Genomic DNA, 19,443 nt, shown 5'->3' with positions numbered 1-19,443 from the left:
GAACAGAAGCAAGGCTGTGTTATTTTGAAAGGGAATACTTTATACATAAACCATCCTAGAAATTCCATTATTTCAGCATTTGATAAATGGTCAGAGAACTCTTCCTCGTACCCAGAAGCAGCACAGAAATCTGTAAGATGATAAGCCGTGGTCGTTGTTGACACTCTGTCTTGTTAAAGATGTAATCATTTACTGCCTTGTAGCAGAATCTGAGTGGTGTACAGTCCTCAGCTGCGAGGCAGTGTTCGTTCAGTGGTAGAATTCTTGCCTTCCGTGTGCAAGACCTGGGTTTAATTCCAGCCAGTGCAACTGAACTGCAGCCAGCACCTGTCTCTCAGCAGAGGCTTGAGTGTTGCTGTCATACTGACCGGGTTTCAGGAGAGCTTCCAGGCTGAGACTAGGAAGAAAGGCCTGGTGATCTGCATCTGAACATCAGCCAGTGAAAACCTTATGGATCACACTGGTCTGATTTGTTGTGCATGGGGTTGTCCTGAGTTGGGGGTTGCCCTGAGTTGGGGGCCGACTTGATGGTGGCAGCTAATCACAACAACAGTCCTTGACTGAGTTGTTAGACCAAATTTTGTTCTTTTTCTGCACCTTCTGATCAGTGCTACTCTAAACGTGGTCGGCAGATTGTGTTTGTGCTACGGATCCACAGTGGCATAAATACAGAAAGTGAAAGTAAGCGTCTAGAAACTTTGATAGCAGTTTCACAAAGTATTTGTGCATCTGTCGAGTCTAATAATAATAAAAAATTGGGCTTGTGTTTTTGAATGTGTTTTCTTTTTATTCTTCTATTAATTCATTTGTATTTTGATACGTTTAGAACTAAAAACCACCTAGTTCTTCCCCACAAGTGGTCTGAGAAGCAGCGTTCTAAAGCGATTTTTAACCCTGATGGCACAGAAGACTCACAGTACCAGGGGCCATGACAACCCAAAGCTGTTGCTGTGGGGTGTGTTCTACTCATAGCGACCTTATAGGACAGAGTAAAACTGGCCCATAGGGTTTGTAAAGAGCGACGGGTGGGTTCGAATTGCGGATTTTTTGGTTAGCAGCCGAACTCTTAACCGCTAAGCCACTAGGGCTCTGCCAGGGGCCGTACTGTGCATCAGTTAATTCAGAATCTTGGAGCTATAGTCCAGGCATCAGTATTATTATTAATTTGTATATTTTAAAGCTACCTGGTTATTGTTATTTGGGACAAATGTTGAGATCCCTTGTGTAGAGTACCCAACACTGCTGAGATGTTTGGGAATGCTTGTTGATTTCCATAAAAGGTGGAAAGTCCCCAGGGTGAGGCCTTTTCTTGTCCAGTCATCTGCTAAGCTTTGTCTCAGAATGTTGTTCAAGGAGGACATGGGCAGCCTCAGGTGGTATTCACCACCTTACCTACTTAGTCAGCCCTAACGGTGTGCCAGGTGCTGCTTATACATGATGATCAGCCCATGGCCCTTCTCTCAAGGAGCTTCCAGTCTGGTTGACTATTTGACAATGATATGAGTAAATTCAATGGGTAGTTGAGTTCCACTAGGCAGGGTGACCTGAGACCTGGAGAATGAGAAACAGCTGGAGGTGGGAATAACAGAAAAGGGCATTCTCGGCTGAAAGATGTTAGGACCAGAGGCCTAGAAGTGGGCAGGGCTTCATATTTGGATGAGGAGAGTGGTGGGAGCTGATTTGTGGAAGGGCTCAGAGGCCATGCCATGGGCCTTGCAGGCCAGGTAAGGGGTTTGGATTTTTTCTCAGGGCAGTGGCGGACCGTTAGAGGGTTTCAAGCAAATAAAGAGCTTCCCATCACCCAGGTTGATATCTCAGGGACTGAATAACCATTTGGAGATGTGGTAGGTGAGAAGAGACTGAGACTGGGTGACCTTATAACCAGTAACCTCTTGCCGTGGAGTTGATTCAGACTCATGGCGACCTCATATGTGTCAGAGTAGAACTATTCTCCACAGGGTTTGCAATGATTGATTTTTCAGAAGTCTATTGTCAGGCCTTCCTTCCAAGGCACCTCTGGGTGGATTTGAACCTCCAATCTTTTGGTTAGCAGTCAAGTGCACTAACTGTTTGCACCACCCAGGAACTCCTTATGGCTTCTTCTAATGCTGAGAGTCTGTGATTCTGGTCAACTGGGCAAAATAGATAATGAAGTGGTCCTGGTCAGTCCAGGCCACTCTGGCCCTGACCGGCTCTCCTTGCTGTGAATTTTGTCAAAATAACAGCCATCAATGTGGCGTGTTTCTGCACTCTGTGGAATTAGTTGGACAGATTACAGCTGAATCAAAAAGTTATTTTACAATCTAGCCTACTCCACCAAAGATTAAGTAGTCAGCGCTCCTAACTCCCTTCATTTACATGGTTTCAAGGAATTTAAAATTATTTTCTGTGCCTGATTTTAGGCATATTAAAAACAGCTATTTATAAGAGGCAATTAGGAACTTTAATTAAAACAAACAAACTGACAAGGAATAAAAAACCAAAGCCTTTTAGCAGATCCCTTTGTTCTATCTCTCTTAAGGAAATTGGGGAAGCCGTGTGAGTGTGTGTGTGTGTGTGTGTGTGTGTATGTGTTAATGATATTTCACGAGTGCTTACTATGTGCCAGGAATTTAATTCTCGCACAGCCCTGTGAGGTAGACACTGCTATTATTCCTGTTTTGCAGATGAGGAAACTGAGCCCTAGAGAGGAGAAGTGACTTGCCCAGGGTCACACCCAACTACGAAATGGCAGAATCAGGATGCAAACAAACCCAGCCCACAGCCCAAGCTCTTTCCTTACCCATTGTCCCTGCACTAACCTAAGACTTCAAGCTTAGGACATTCCGCTGAATGTGGACAAACTCTACGGCACCTTTATTACAGCCCCCCACCCCCCACCCCCGTGGTCTCATTCTAGCCATTTAGTGACACTCATGACCCCTTTCTGTCTCTTCCTTTTGATCCTTAATTTCTGGTTTTGTTTAACTTCTTTAAGATAATTTTTCTCTCATGTTTCCTGAGGTTAATAGTAAGATTGGAAGGTCATTGTTCCTGGTCTGGTCTTATTCTTAAACTTGGGTTGCTCCCACTTGGGGGAACATGCTCAGTTGATTGCAGTCAGGTGAGAGCAGGAACTCACGTGGTCCCGCCCCACTCACGGAGGCTCTGGAAGAGCAGATCCCAAATCCGAATAAAAGGGAGGGAGCTGCAGGCTGGTACAGGTAAGAGAGCCGGAGCTCCTCTGTCTCTTCACAGCTGAATCTCAGCCCTTCTGCTTGGGACTCCAGGAGGACCGTGGGTGCTTCCTGCAGGAATGAATGACTCCACGTGGAGGTTTTCTTACTATCACTTATTCAAGGGGCTGACACTGTCTGCCTTCTAAAGTCTGTCTGTGGGCTGCTGTCCTTCCCAATCTCTTGGAATTTCATTGCTAAGGAGCCGTCTTGGCTCTTTCTCTTTTTATTCTACTGTTGGAAGTTGTGCTGAAAGTCTGTGGCTTCATTTCTTGTCTGATACCCGGGAGTAGGAGCAGAATTCCGGAAACTGATTCTCTGGGAAGACAAAACTTAGAGATGTGTCAGAGTTCTCTCTCCTCCACCCTTAATAGCCTCCCCTCTTCTATCTGGATAGTACTAAAATACCAAGCTGTAGACTCTTGTTCAGTAGACAGAAGCAAATCCAGTTATTATTAATTCCCCACGATTGCGATATTAAAAACTGTCATTGATATGTACCAGAGAACTCATAAATGTTATTTTTATATTCTTTAGTGATTGGTATCATTGGGGAAAATTAAGAAGTATGTGTTGTCCTTTTGGGGAAAATAGTCTTGGTAGTTCTTTTTGTATGTTGAAAGCGGTAGTTTTCAATAAAATAATGAATTTTTAAATCTGCTAGGTATTTTCTGAGCAGGTAGAATGAGTATGTGCTAGTATGAGTGATAATTATTGGAACGCTGTGGGATAGCAGGCATTTGTGAGCATTTTTAAGCATTCTTGGATGTGTAAATGTATATTTGTGGAGGTTGGTTAGGAAATGAGAAGAGTAGAAAAAGTCTATACAAAATTTGCTGTTTTCCCAGAAACTGGTAATTGGACCAGAGCCCTGGTATATAGATTGAACAGAAGTTATTTGTGTATGTAGATAAATGATTTTCACCATTCTGAAGCTTAACAGAAATATTTTTCAATAGGAAAAAAAACCCTTGCCATTGCAGTTCTTTCTGTTCCACAGCGGTAGCAAGCCACAAGTGAGAGAACGTTTTTAATTGACATCACAGAACTTCATCTCAGCCAACTTTCAGTTGCTTCCCCTGAACAGCGTTTTGCCAGAGTTTCAAACAAGACTCTACAAGAAAGGAAAAGAATGTGGTATTCACAGATACCACAGCATTGTAAAAACAACGCTGGTATCTCCAGCCAACCTAGTCACCGCGTTACTCTTGCCATTCCACAGAGAATGAACAGAAACGTAAACTCGTACACTCTGAGCGCCCACATCTTTGTCCTGGGCTTGCAGGGACTCCTCCATCTTCATCTTTTCAGCGGCCACACTGCGCTGTTTGTCCTTCTCCTCCTGCTGTCGTTCTTGTCTGTTGATTGTTTCAGTGACAGAGAAATAGTCTCCGTGAAGGACTCAGAATTCTAAGTAATCGAATGGTCCTGAGCAAAAATAAAACGGAGATGTTTATTATTTTAAGGGTATAGCTTATCTGGGCATCTCTGGCTGGCACACATGGTTAAGCATTCAGTTACTAACAGAAAGGTTGGTGGTTCGAATCCACTCAGGTACCTCGGAAGAAAGGTCATCTGTTTTCTAAAGGTCACAGCCATAAAAACCCTGTGGAGCAGTTCTGCTCTGAAGCACATGGGGTTGCCATGGGTTGGAGTTGACTTGATAGTTTTGGTTTTATAGGCTATCTGAGGGATGCACAAGGAAAGGGATGCACTCAGTTCATAGAAACACCCAGGGACTACAGACTTTGGACATTATTAGGGTTTTCTGTAGGTATCTGTCATTCCCCCTTGAATGTACTCTTGCTTCATTCTTCTATTCTTCTCTCACAATAGATTGGTTTACCTCCCAGAGCAGAACCTGGCTGCCCACAGATCCCAGACATGCATTATTCCTCTCTGAGGCTCAGCAAGACTGAGGCTGGGATCTTAGTTCTTGTTGTAAGTTCCAGGAAGAGGGGCACTGATTGGGCAACAGTGGCTCACGTGCCTACTCCGGACAAGTAAACGGTGGCTGATACAGTGGAATTCTGTACAAATACGGTGACTGGAAGCCTGTCCATTGTAACTGGTAGATAGGAGTGTGATGATTCCTAGAAAATTGGGGAGGCAGTGTATTTGGCTGGGAAGTCAATAGTGTTTACCACAGGGTTTTTTTTTTTTTTTAATGCTTGTTTGTTTGACCTCTTTTTAACTGTCTCCACCCCATCCCAATTCCAAGTTCATCAAAATCTAGTCAGATAGTGCTGATTATTTATATGCCTGGTGTTAGAGAGAGATGGCAAAATCACTGCATGTTAGTATATTATTACTAAGTGAACATTTATTGAGTTCCTACTGTATGCTAAGCCCTGTTTCAAGTCTAATACATGATAACTAATACACGGCTACACCATTACCTCCTCCCATTTAGAACCCTGTATTTTCTGCCCACCTCTTATGTATCATGTTCCTTGTATTCAGTGAGAAGATATTTTGAAGGTTGGTTAGTGATGTTGTGATTTATTCCTAGATACCTTTCATGTTCTGAGTGGTGGCTGGGATTTTAAAAAGTTATTGAATTCAAGGAGACATGACAGAAGAATGATCAGACATATAAGAAACTGCTTGTTTCTTTGCGGTAATGCCGAAAGCGTGGCATATACTGCTCATCGGGTACATACTGCTCATCCCCTGTCCCAAAGACACACACAGAAGCCTAATTTCCCAGTAGGGTAGAAAAGCTCACTATATTTTTGATGCAGGGTATTGTAATCATGGGACTCATGATAATGTAAAAACTCATCTGAAATTCTTTTGGAACTTTATTTAATGATTCCCTTTGATCCAAGCATACAAGTGATTAACATCAAGACATTCCTTTCCCCTCTTCTTTGGAAGCAAGATGTGGATTTCCATGGATAGACGGCCAGTTTTACCCTCTTGCTTTGGACTTGACCAAGGTTTCTGTGGTACCTGTAAAACTGATGCATCAGGGAGGGTTTGTTTTAATTTTCGATTCTTAATCCAATGTTGACTTTAATCCCTTTTGTAGGTCTAATTCAAAATGTAAGCAAGTTAGCTGAAGTGTATTAGAAACTGATTTAAAAATCTCTGTGGGGTGTTCGATGTATGTATGGAGAATTAACATTGATGTCAAGGTCCTTGCTATGAATTAATTTTCCAGCATAAAAAATGAGGACAGCTTGTAATTGTTCTTTCTGTTTCCAGCCCTCTTAATTTTTTTCCTGTGGTATTGTTGCCTATAGGGGGTTCAACTGAGTCATATCAAAAAGGAAAGATAGTGTTTTGGCATGGGTGACATTTCCACTGTCAGCGCCTCTGAAAGGATCTTATTTTCTTCCTGAGGTTGACATTCTTCCCCTATCTTCCCGTGATCTGGTTTCATTTCATGATAGACCTCATTTCTTCAGATAAATGATCATAAAGGTACATATTATTAATAAGAACTGTAGAGAAAGATGGATCTGACTAATTGTGAGCTTTCTGCCTTAAATGACCTTTTGCATGGAACCAGATCCTCATGATTTAAGTTTTATAGTGCAGTTCCGTTTTTGACAGACATCCATTTAAAGCGTGTTATTTTGTCATTGTGTTTGCTGTTGTTTTTCAAGCATTTTTACACGTACAATTCAGTGAAATTAATTATGTTCACCAAGTTTGTGCAACCATCACCACTATCCATTTCCAACTTTTTTTTTTTTTTTTTTAATCACCCTTGATATAAACTCGGAGCCCTGGTGGCACAGTGGTTAAGAGCTACAGCTGCTAACCAAAAGATAGGCAGTTGGAATCCACCAGCCACTCCTTGGAAACCCTATGGGGCAGTTCTACTCTGTCCTATAGGATAGCTATGATTCAGAATGGACTCAGTGGCAAAGAGTTTGGGTTTGGTTTTTTTAAATGTAAACTCAGTAGCACTTAAGCGATAACAGCCCACTCCCCCTCCCACCTGCCCCTGGTAACCACTAATAGACTTTGGTCTTTACGCATCGGCGTGTTCTAGATATTTCATATTAACTGAGGTCATACAGTATTTGTCCCTTTGTGTCTGATTTGTTCCGCTCAACATAATGTTTTCAAGCTTCCTCCATGTCATAGAATGTATCAGAATTTCATTTCTCTTTATGGCTGAATAATATTCTATTGTATGGCTGTGCAGGCAGCAGGCAGGCCCCGATTACAGATGTCCTTATGTCTTTCTTACAGACAACTCGTACTGGCCTCTAATATTATGTAGATTTGCCCTCACTTTGAAACGATTGAACCAACCCCTGCTGGCAACAAATTCTTCATCACAGTCACCTTCACTTGTAGCACGTGCAGCTTTTAAATCGTTGAAAAGGCTTCAAGCCTTTTCTTGCACTAAACCAAACCCACTGCCATCGAGTCAGTTCCTACTCGTAGCTACCCCATAGGGTTTCCAAGGCTGTAAATCTCTACGAAAGCAGACTGCCACATCTTTCTCCCGTGGAGCCACCAGTGGTTTTGAACCGCCGCCCTTTTGGTTAGCAGTCAATTGCTTTAACCACTGCGCCACCAGGGCTCCTTCTTCTTGCACTAAACAAACCAACCAACCCATCGCCATCGAGTCCATTCTGACTCATAGCGACTCTACAGGACAGAGTAGAACTGTCCAATAGGGCTTCCAAGGAGCGGCTGGTGAATTCGAAACCGTCAACCTCTTGGTTAGCAGCTGAGCTCTTAACCACTGAGCCACCAGGACTCTTTCTTCTTGCACTAAAGTAAGGCTGAATAACTGTATGCACCTGTTCTGACTTACCTACAAGTTCGACTTAAAGACTTAAAGACACAGGAGAGATCTTGTTCTTAATCCGGGAACTGCCTGTACCATGTTTTGTTTATCCATTTATCTATTGATGGACTTTTGGGTTGTTTTTACTTTTTGAATAAGCCATGGTGGTGCAGTGGTTAAGAGCTCGGCAGCTAACCAAAAGGTTGGTAGTTTGAATCCACCAGCTGCTCCTTGGAAACCCTATGAGGTAGTTCTACTCTGTCCTATAGGGTCACTATGAGTTGGAATCGACTCCATGGCAATGGTGTAGTGCTGCAGTGAACTCTGGTGTACAAGTATCTGTTTGAATCCATTTTCACATCTCTTGGATATATACTTAGGTGTGGAATTGCAGAATCATAGGATAATTCTATGTTTAACTTATTGAGGAACTGCCAAACTGTTTTCTATTGTGGCTGTACCATTTTATAATCCTAGCAGCAATGAATGAGGCTTCCAATTTCTTCATATTCTGACAGGTTGCTGCTGTTTTATTCATTATTCTATGTTGGTATATTTGAAAGACTTTGACTAGTAAATTTTTCAAAAGAATGGGAACTGTTGCTGAAATGGTTTGTGTAAATGAATGAACCATGAACTCACTCCTATTTTCCGTACTTACCAACTATTTGAATTGCAGATTATATTTAAGTTTTTGGTGTATGTGTGTGTATAATTATTCATACATACAGACATTGTATATAAATATGCAAATACACACATCTGTATATTTAATTTCCATAAGTAAATGCCTACTTGACGTCACACTAAATTCTTTTATATTACTGCTTTTCCCTAGGGTGTTATAAAATAGTACTTTATTTTCCATCCATTTATTTCCATTTTTTTTTAGGTTTCAATGTACTATTATTTGAGCATAATAAAGGTTTAACCCTTTAAGTTATGTCATAGTCAAACTTGGGTTTATAGGGGGAATGGCCTGGAAGAAATAGATAAATTGAGACGAGTTTTGTAAGCAGGGTTTTGTAAAAGGAATCATTAAATTGCCTAGGACATCAAACTCTCTAGCTGGTAGCCAGTCTTATCTCAATCGTTTATTATAAGTGCTCTACAGAGAGAAAGCTACTTTATGGCTATATCTTGAGTCAGTTATTTGGATTTGCATAACAAGTTCATTTTAGGGAGCAAATACCTGTTTTCTCTGAAAACATTATGCCTTTAAAACAGGCACAAATGGTAGAATGGTGAAATGCTTAAATGTTTTCCATTAATTTTATTCTGCAGAAGAGTGGTACATGTTTATTACAAAAACATTAGAAAGTACAGGCCAAAAAAAAAAAATCATTTGTAAATCCCACTAGCAGTTATAACCAGTGTTATTTTTTTGGCGTATGCTTGTATTGATGTGTTGTGCATATGTATTTAAAATTATAATTTATATTGAAGTGTATACATTTTCTTACTTGCATATTCACTTCCTAATAAATCGTGAACATGTTCTCATGTTAAAAGTAATCCCACGATTTTGCACTGTTGGTTTTAAGGTTTGCTCAGTATTCCATTGTATAGATACATGTAACTTTCCTTGGTATTGGGTATCTGGATTGTTTCCAGTTTTACACAACTCTGTGGTGAACATCCTTCTAGCTAAATCTCTTTGTTCACATGATTAATGATTTCCTTGGAAGAGCTTCCCCAGTGTGGAATTGCTGAGTCCAAGGTTTTGACGTTTGTAAGGCTTTTTTTTAAATCACGTATCACCAGATTGTCCTTTATTGATAACCTTCCTCCGAGCACTGGGCAAAACAACAAACAAACAGACAAAAAAACCAAACCAGTGGCTGTTGAGTTGGTTCCAACTCTTGGCAACCCCATGTGTGTCAGAGTAGAACAGTGCTCCATGGTGTTTTTAACGCCTGATGTTTTGGATGTAGATCAGCAGGCCTTTCTTCTGAAGCGTTTCTAGGTGGACTCCAACTGCCAGGCTTTTGGTCAGTAGCCCAGCACTTCGCTGTTTGCGCCTCCCAGGGACTCTGAGCACTGGGCATGGTTGTGCTACTGTTAGTAATAATAATAATAAATACTATCAGTAATAATAATAATTATTATTACTACTATTATTTGCTGTTCTGGTGGTTTCTGTCTTGACTGGGACCTCAGTCTTTTTCCTTGCCCAAGTTTGTTACTTGTGCCTGAATTAGAGCTCAGTTGCAATGTTTTTCTTTGGTTACTGCCTTCAGGGAGAAAACACCACTACAGGTAGAAATACCGTCTTTCTGGGGCTTCCTCACGTCAGCCGAGCTGTTGGGTGTTGTTAGTGTGAACCTCCTAGAGCATCCCTTTGTGAGTGTTGATGGGATGCAGTGTAATGGGTCTCCCTCTTTTCCAAGCTGGAGGAGCCCTGAGTGAGTGTTTCCAATGCAGAACAACCAGGGTATCCATGGGCTTCGAGATAGCCATTAAAAAAAAACAACGAAAACAAAAAACCAAACTTCTTGTCGTGGAGTTGATTGCAACTCATAGCAACCCTACAGGACAGAGTAGAACTGCTCCACACAGTTTCTAAGGAGCAGCTGGTGGATTCGAACTGCTGACCGTTTGGTTAGCGGCCAAGCTCTTAACTGTGCCACCAGGGCTTCTTTGAGATAGCTATAGATGTTGAATAATTAATAGGTTTCCAGGGAGATTTTAATTACTATCGTGGGATATTCTTTTGGGCTTAATGCCAGTTGTAATTTGATTACTTGAGAACCATTTCAGAGGATAAAGTGTTTAGAAGTAAGTGTATTAAATGCATAGATGGGCATTGTTTTTCAATATTAATATTAAGGGTAATTTGGTATAAGTTTGGATGAGGATTCACCATCTAAATGACTTTATTTTGATTTTAGCTATTAATCATGCACTTGCCACTTAAAACTAATGGATTTGGGTTACGTTATTCCCTTTAATAAACTAAGCTGCAGGATAGATGATCATTAATCATATTAAGATTCTTCATAGGGATTTGCAAAGGAAAAAAAACAGATTACGGTTTGAAGACAAGGGTAGTGTTTGCTATGCCTTGCCTTCTGGAATGTATTACAGTAATTCTGAGCATTCTGGCCTCTGACTCTGTGATGACAATTTGATTCTGAAACCTCAAACTGTCACTTATACAAACCAGCAGATGATTCAGACCAGCAAATGACTTGTGTTGTATTCTTTAATGTCCGTGGTCAGGGCATTGGGTGGAGAGAAAAGGGGCTGGAAAAAGAGGTGGTGAATTTTACAATGAGGCATTCTGATTGTTGAAATTGCTATGAATACATCTAGGGAGTAAGTGCTGAAACCACCCACTTAGAATAAGACTCATTTGTTAAAGACATAGAGTCACTTTTAGGCCTGGCATTTTGCTCAACCCAGTGGTGAAATAAAGGACTGGGATTTATTATCAAGTTATGAAAGATCATATAAATATTGCTAAGTCACGATGAAAATTACAGAAATTTAAAAAAGAGAAGTGTTGTCTTGTTTTAATAACTGACATTATTTAGTGCCTCCATACCTGATCCTTGATATTGTTCAGTCCTATTTGGAAATGCCACAGTGGTGGGTGTGTTATTTTGACCTCATGTGAGGGTTCCATGACAACAGTAAACAGTCATAGTGCAGGTTTTCATGAGGCAATAAATCTAGATGATACAAGCAGCCTTGGCCTGCAATAAAGATGTGTTGTGAAATTTCCAGCGCCAGAAGAGACACACACAGCTGGGACTGGCACTTCCTGGGCCGTTGATGTTGATGACTGAGAACTGCCCTTTGGGGCTTGGTATCAGATGGAGTTTGTGGCTCCCTGAGGTCATTGTGGTGCCCGGTTGTGCCCCGTTAGGCTTGCCTGGATGGTTTGCACCGCTGTCACAGGTGGTTCCTGTTCTTCTCCTGGACTTTCTCAGAACACGCCTTGTATTTTATTTGTTTTCTTAAACTAATCCTCAATCAAAACAAAACAAAACAGAAGAAGCATTCAGCATTATTGATAAGGCTAAGAATACTTTATAATAGGATTTCCAATTGTTGCCTTGCCAAAGTCTGACAATTCAATTTGGATATCCTTTTAAAATACTTTTGGTAGGATGATTTACTTTTCTCTCTTTCTTTTAGCCTAAACATGTCCTAGCTCGCGATCACTTTCCAGCAGCCAATGAACAACGTAGTTTTAATGGAATGTTTTAGAAGTATAGTGTAATGGAAATTGCTCAGGATTTGGAGTCAGACGGGCCCGCTTTAGCATCTTGATGTCATCTTTTATGAATCGTGTGACCTTGGGTGAGTCACATAGTCTCTCTGAAGCTCAGTTTTCTATTAGGTTGGGATAATGATACTCAATTTCTTTAAGAAACTGACTGATGGAATGTTGCAGAACTTGAGTGTGGCAGAAATTGAGAAATGTGACTTTGACTCTCCTCCCTGGGGAATGGGAATTCCAAAACACTTGATTGTGCTCATGAGGAACCTGTACACAGATCAAGAGGCAGTTGTTCAGACAGAACAAGGGGATACTGCGTGGTTTAAAGTCAGGAAAGGTGTGCATCAGGGTCGTATCCTTTCACCATACCTATTCAATCTGTAGGCCAAGAAAATAATCCGAGAAGCTGGACTATATGAAGAAAAAAGGGGCATCAGGATTGGAGGAAGACTCATAAACAACCTATGATATGCAGATGACACAACCTTGCTTGCTGAAAGTGAAGAGGACTTGAAGCACTTCCTGGTGAAGATCAAAGACCATAGCCTCCAGTTTGGATTACACCTCAACATAAAGAAAACAAAAATCCTCACAACTGGACCAGTAAGCAACGTCATGATAAAAGGAAGAAAGATTGAAATTGTCAAGATTTCATTTTACTTGGATCCACAATCAACACCCATGCAAGCAGCAGTCAGGAAATCCAAAGACAAATTGCACTGGGCAAATCTGTTGCAAAAGACCTCTTTAAAGTATTGGAAAGCAAAGATGTCATCTTGAAGACTAAGGTGTGCCTGACCCAAGCCATGGTATTTTCAATCACATCATATGCATGCGAAAGCTGGACAATAAATAAGGAAGACCGAAGAAGAATTGATGCCTTTGAATTGTGGTGTTGCCAAAAGAATGAATAAATCTATCTTGGAAGAAGTACAACCAGAATGCTCCTTGGAAGGGAGAATGGCTAGGCTACATCTTACATACTTTGGACATGTCAGCAGGGACCAGTCCCTGGAGGACATCATGCTTGTTAAGGTACAGGGTCAGCAAAAAAGAGGAAGACCCTCAATGAGATGGCTTGACACAGTGGCTGCAGCAATGGGCTCAAGCATAACAACGATTGTGAGCATGGCGCAGGACCGGGCAGTGTTTGGTTCTGTGGGTGCATAGGGGTGCTATGAGTCGGAACCGACTTGACAGCACCTAACAGCAACAACAACCCTCAGGGAGGTGGGAGGTGGCAGTGTTTCTGTTCTTTTTCTTGAGTCAGGGTGGGCTTGTGATTACGGTGGAAGTGGTGCTGTGAGACTTCCCGTGTAAGTTTCTGAAAAGAGGTACATCTTCTACCTGATTCCCCTGGGACATTTGATTTGGAATACAGCCTGTAGACTGTGAGGAAGCCTAGGCGTTCACATGGAGAGGCCTCATCTAGATGTTCGGGTGGACTGCCCCAGCTGAGGTCCCAGCTGATTCTAGTTCCTTGCTGTTGCGTCATCCCTTGTCTTCCCAGTGGAAGCCCTGCACATCAAGTAGCAAAGACAAACCACCCTGCCCATGCTCTGTACTAATCCCACGTAAACTGTGAGAGGTAATAAAATTGTTGTTGTGTTAAGTCACTATGTTTTGCGATGATTTGTGTAGTGATAGTTAACTGGAACAAGGATATCGTGAGACTCAAATGAAATAGTAGTTTTCATTCTAGGTTTCAATACTGTCTTCACCACTGAACAGCTGTGTGTCCTTGGGCAAGGTATTTAACTTCGTGTTTGTTTCCGTAACTGTAAACGGGGCTAATAGTACCTCTCTCTAGATTTATATGAGAATTAGTGATTTAGTACGTGTGAGATGCTCAATACATGTTAGTTGTCATTATTTTTTATGAAAATATATTATTGGGATTTGAGAATGTAGATATTTGTTAATTTTACTATGATTTTTAAGACAGTTATGCACATTTTGCTTAACTCTCTAGGAAAGACACTAGTTAGGCTTTTTAATATAATTTTCATGAAATAAAAAAAGAAAAATTAAAAATACATCTGTTACTAGTATCCACCAAGCATCTATTTTACATATTTTGTTATAAAGTTATATATATTGACTGGAAACCTTTGGCTTCACCTGGATGAAAAGAGGCATAATGAAGCCAGCATAGGAACTCAGTAAAAGAAGGGTTGAAGGATGGGAGAGAGGAAGGAAATCTAATTTTATACATATTATGTACCAGGAACTGGACGACAGGCTTTCTACCAGTGTTGTCTTCTTAGATACTCTCAGGCAGATAATAAGCAAAGAATGGCTTGCTACTGAATCTTTGTGGTTGGTGAAGTTGGGTTTGTGTCCTTCTCTGGTGTGTTATATGGGGAAAGAGGAACTTAGCAATTACAGTATTGCTTCCAGGCTAAAAGCTACTCATCTGAGCTCACGCATCTGGGTTTCTTTCTGCCTCTGACCCTTGAGTAGCTTTGTGACTTCTCTAAGCCTCAGTTTCCTCAGCTGCCAAATGGGTTTAACAGGGGCTTCTCCTTCCTAGAGTTGTTAGGAGGATTTTTCGAGATAACACACTGCTTCCCAACCTTGCCTGATCATAATAATCACCCTAAAGCATTTGTAATACTACTGGGGCCCATCCCACTGCTACTGAATCAGAATCACCAGGGAATCTGTGTTTTTAAAGAAGTGTCCCAAAAAAGTCTTAGGATTATGAGACATGAAAAAGATGCATGTAAAGCTCATTAATCAAGACTTGATAAGTGTTAGCTGCCCTTGTAATTATACTTATTAATTTCCTATTTTAGGTAAGTTCTTTTAAATTGCTATATTCTTTACATTTACTTCTATGGTTTTTGACAGTTCCTGAAAAATGAATCAGAGAGCGTGTACAAATGTTGGCAAACCCGTTTAATAAAATGTTTAAACTATTATTTTACGCTTATCAAGAAGGTATGCATGCTCTTTGCTTTTTCTTTTCTTGCTGGAATATTGATCGTCATAATCAAGTTAATGAGTTTCCTCCCAAACAACCAAACCTCTGGAGGCTTAGGGGGACCGTGAATCAAGACACTGTTTTCTACAATATAATTAAAGAAAAATTAGCTTAGCAGTTAGGGTCACTGAACCTGGAGGAGTTTACCCACTGGCTGCCCATCTGGCTAGGACTGGAAGTCTTCGTATTGTGTGTTACATGATAATTAGGGATTGAGAGTATCTACATTGGTGACTCTAAACACAGAATTTTCTAGATACTGATGCTTAAGTATGTATTTAGAAAAATTTGTGCATGTTTGTAGATCTCACTGTCTGACATAATCCTATTCTAGCTGGTTCTTTAATTCTGTTTTAGCTGATTACTTGTCACAGCTTCGAATTGGAGCACTTGAGTTTGTATCACAGTCTTCCAGGGCTGTTGTGCGTGACAGGTTGTTTGGTAAGTGTTTTGCTGAATACTTTGAAGTATGGTTGCTTTAAGGAGCCCTGGTGCACCGTGGTTAAGCACTCGACTGTTAACTGAAAGGTTGGTGGTTCAAACCCACCAGCTGCTCCACAGGAGAAAGATGTGGCAGTCTGCTTCTGTAAAGATTGCAGCCTTGGAAACCCATGGGACAGTTGTCCTGTAGGGTCACTTTCGGGTTGCTATGAGTCGGAATTGACATCAAGGCAATGAGTGTGGTTTTGGTTTTGTTTATAGTTGCTTTTGTCATCCTTGGTTACATTGTGTATCACGTTGTCTCCTGTACATAAGGGGAAACAGTAACCCTGCTGTTGTAATTAATTTATAAAGCAATTAATAATTCTGTCCCTTAACGCAAAATTTAACAGGGCTTCCAAAGGGTTCAGTTTGAACCCCTGCTGAGAATTTGCATTTCTAACAAGTTCCCAGGAAGTGATACATAAGAATCACCTGGGGATCCTGTTAAAATGTAGATTCTGATTAGAACCAACCAGTTTGAAGCCCTACGTTTTAATTCATTGCTTCTTAGTGCTTAAGAGTCTAGCCTTCTCTGATGTTTGCTTTACTGTTTGGTTTTTAAAATTTGTGCTCTAATGGTGTTACTGATTGTATTTGCCTAAGGCCTAGTTCATGGTTGGCCACTGGTGGATGCCAGGGTTTAGGATGTTGCTAGATTTACAGTAGGTGTTCAATAAATTATTTGTTGCCATTATAATTATCTGCCTCATCCTGTAAAGAATAGTGTCTAAGTAACAAACACATTATAATAGGTTGTGTGATAAGTTTTATTTCTAAGTATTTTCCAAAATATTTTTTCAGCAACTGAACTGCTAAAAAGACTCCTAGGAACAAAAGGGAATTCTTATCTTTTTAAATTAATAGCTTCTTCTCTTTTCACACAGTTTTCTCTATATATCAGATCATTGCTTTCTTTGCTTAATTAGCCTTCCCACTCGACTCAGGGCTAGTTTAGTGACTCTTGCTGTCTCTCAGACGTAACATGGTCCAGGTCATCGAAACACCTCACTCTGCATTGGGGTAATGGTTTCCTATCTTTCACAGACATTTGATATTAGTCGTAATGTTTAGATGTGTTAGTTTCGGAAATTTGTTATGAAGCCATAACAATAGTTAATAATAGTCTATATAAGCCATTATATATTACATCCCCATAGGTTATTATATAATATGTCCGCATATATTGTTACATTTATATGTGTATTATCTATTACGTATACACTCTGGTGGCATAGTGGTTAAGAGTTTGGCTGCTAACCAAAAGGTCAGCAGTTAGAATCCACCAGGCACTCCTTGAAAACCCCATGGGGCAGTCCTCCTCTGTCCTATAGGATCCCTAAGAGTCAGACTCGATGGCAGTGAGTTTGGTTTGGGTTTATTACGTACGCACGTGCACACACATGTACCACACACATATAGCATCTATGTAAATTATGGAGACATACGTATATTTAAATCACATTATTTAGTTAGTATATAGACAATTCCTGATATCCATACAGAATCCCAAACCCCTTGGAATAACTGGAAACCCTAGTGGTGTAGTGGTAAGAGCTATGTATGCTGACCAAAAGTTTGGCAGTTCAAATCTACCAGGCACTCTTTTGGAAACTATGGGGCAGTTCTGCTGTGTCCCGCAGGGTCACTATGAGTCGGAATTGACTCGACAACAGTGGGTTTTAGAAGAACTGTTTTCTACTTGCTAGATTTTATGGCCCCTAGTTGTCAGAAACACTGGATTAGGGTGTCTTGAGAATCCTGGGAAATCTTCATGCTTTCTTATTTCTTTTAGAAAGAGGGAATTAATCAGTATTTTATTTTTGAATGCTGTTTAGAAAATCTTAAAGAATATTCCCTTGGCATTTAAAAAATGTCTAAGTTTCCAGTGCTGGTAGATTCTAAAACTATTTTTACTGATAGTAGAAATGTTGTCCCATTTACTACTTGAAAAAAAATTTTTTTTTTTTTTTTAAAATCTCTGCCACTGGCTACTTGTAATGTACTCCACTATTTATTTTCTTCCCTCCTTAGCTTCATAAGAGTTCATTTGGACATTGAAGCTTATAATGAGCCTCTTGAATACACTGGCCTGGCTGCCTGCATGTGACATTTACCAAGTCCCTGCTATATGCTTGGCACCATGCTTTGTTCTGGCCCTGAAGAAGAAAGATATGGTCTTTGTTTTCTCAACCTCTTTTTTTTTTTTTTTTTGTGCTTTAGCTAAAAGTTTACAGAGCAAATTAGTTTCTCATTAAAAAATTAATACACAAATTGTTTTGTGACGTTGGTTGCCAACACTACGTATGTTAACGCTTTCTCCTTCTGCACCCCAGGTTCTGTTTGTCCAGTTTCCCTGACCCTTCCTGCCACCTTTGTTTTTGGGCTGATGTGGCCATTTAGTCTCGTGTACATGATGGAACTACAAAGAGTGTTCCTCACATGTGTTATTGTTTGTCCTGTAGACCTGTCTAATCTTTGGCTGAAGGATGAACCTCGGTGGTGATTTCAGTACTGAGTTAAAAGGGTATCTGGGCGCCATAGTTTTGGGGTTTCTTCAGTCTCTGTCAGACTAGCAAGTCTGGTTTTTTTTGGCATGCATGTCAATTTTGTTCTACATTTTTCTCCCACTCTGTCTAGCACACCCTGTTGGGATCCCTGTGAGAGCAGTCGGTGGTAGCCGGGCACCATCTAGTTGTTCTGGGCTCAGTGTGGCAGAGGCTGTGGTAGTTGTGGTCTATTAGTCCTTTGGACTAATCTTTCCCTTGTATCTTTGATTCTCTTCATTTTACTTTGCTCCAGCTGGGATGGGACCAGTAGATGTATCTTAGATGGCCGCTTGCAGGCTTTTAAGACCCCAGAGGCGACTCACCCCAGTCGGATGTAGAACATTTTCTTTGTAAACTATGTTATGCCACTTGAGCTAGATGTTCCTGAGACTGTGGTCCCCAAGCCTTCAGCCCAGTAACTTGGTCCCTCAGAGAGTTTGGATGTGTCTGTGAAGCTTCTGTGACCTTGCCTTGGTCAAATTGTGCTGACTTCCCCAGTTCTATGTACTGTCTCACCCTTCACCAAAGTTACCGCTTATCTATCGTCTATTTAGTGTTTTTCCCTCCCATCCCTCCCCTCCCTCGTAACCATCAAAGATTGTTTCCGTGTGTAAACCTTTTCTTGAGTTTTTATAATAGTGGTCTCATACAGTATCTGTCCTTTTGTGATTGACTTATTTCACTCAGCATAATGCCCTGCAGATTCATCCATGTCTCAACCTCTTTTTGAATACCCTAGTGCTTCTGTAAAGTTATGAGATGGGGTCTAGATTCTTAATATGACTCCTTAGATTGTAAATCCCGTAAAGATTAGTAGAGATCTTTTCTAGGAGTGTTGATGGCCTTCACACACAATTATGTGGCTACTCCCTTACCATGAGGTTAGGTAATGGGAACTGTTTTCAATAAAAATGGAATTTAGCTGATCAGGTAGGTACCTTTTATAGAGGAATGAATGTTGCAAGTCTCAGGAAACGTAAGTTCTTCCTGAAATACAGTACACTATATTGTACTAATGGCACCCTATATGATATAGTCAGTTGTTGATACCATATTATAGAGGCCCTAATAGTTGCTAACGAGTCCTGGTGGCGCAATGGTTAAGAGCTCAACTGCTAACCAAAGGTCAGCAGTTCAAATCCACCAGCTCCTCCTTGGAAACCCTATGGCACAGTTCTACTCTGTTCTGTAGGGTTGTTATGAGTCGGAATCGACTCGACATCGAGAGG

General features: G+C 40.8%; 1 protein-coding gene across 1 annotated transcript in view; it reads left to right on the top strand.

Moving 5' to 3' along the window:
• The window catches only part of MAGI1 (membrane associated guanylate kinase, WW and PDZ domain containing 1), a 659,819-nt gene that overhangs the window by 129,889 nt on the left and 510,487 nt on the right, over positions 1–19,443 (top strand). Inside the window, exon 3 of the mRNA XM_004368768.2 lies at positions 12,705–12,724. Coding sequence (XP_004368825.1) covers positions 12,705–12,724 — 20 coding nt within the window. The remainder of the gene's footprint in view (positions 1–12,704; positions 12,725–19,443) is intronic.

Source organism: Trichechus manatus, unplaced genomic scaffold, assembly GCF_000243295.1.
Source record: "Trichechus manatus latirostris isolate Lorelei unplaced genomic scaffold, TriManLat1.0 scaffold00001, whole genome shotgun sequence".
NCBI lineage: Eukaryota > Metazoa > Chordata > Mammalia > Sirenia > Trichechidae > Trichechus > Trichechus manatus.
Note: the sequence above shows the minus strand (reverse complement) of the source record. Positions and strands in the feature narration are given on the sequence as shown.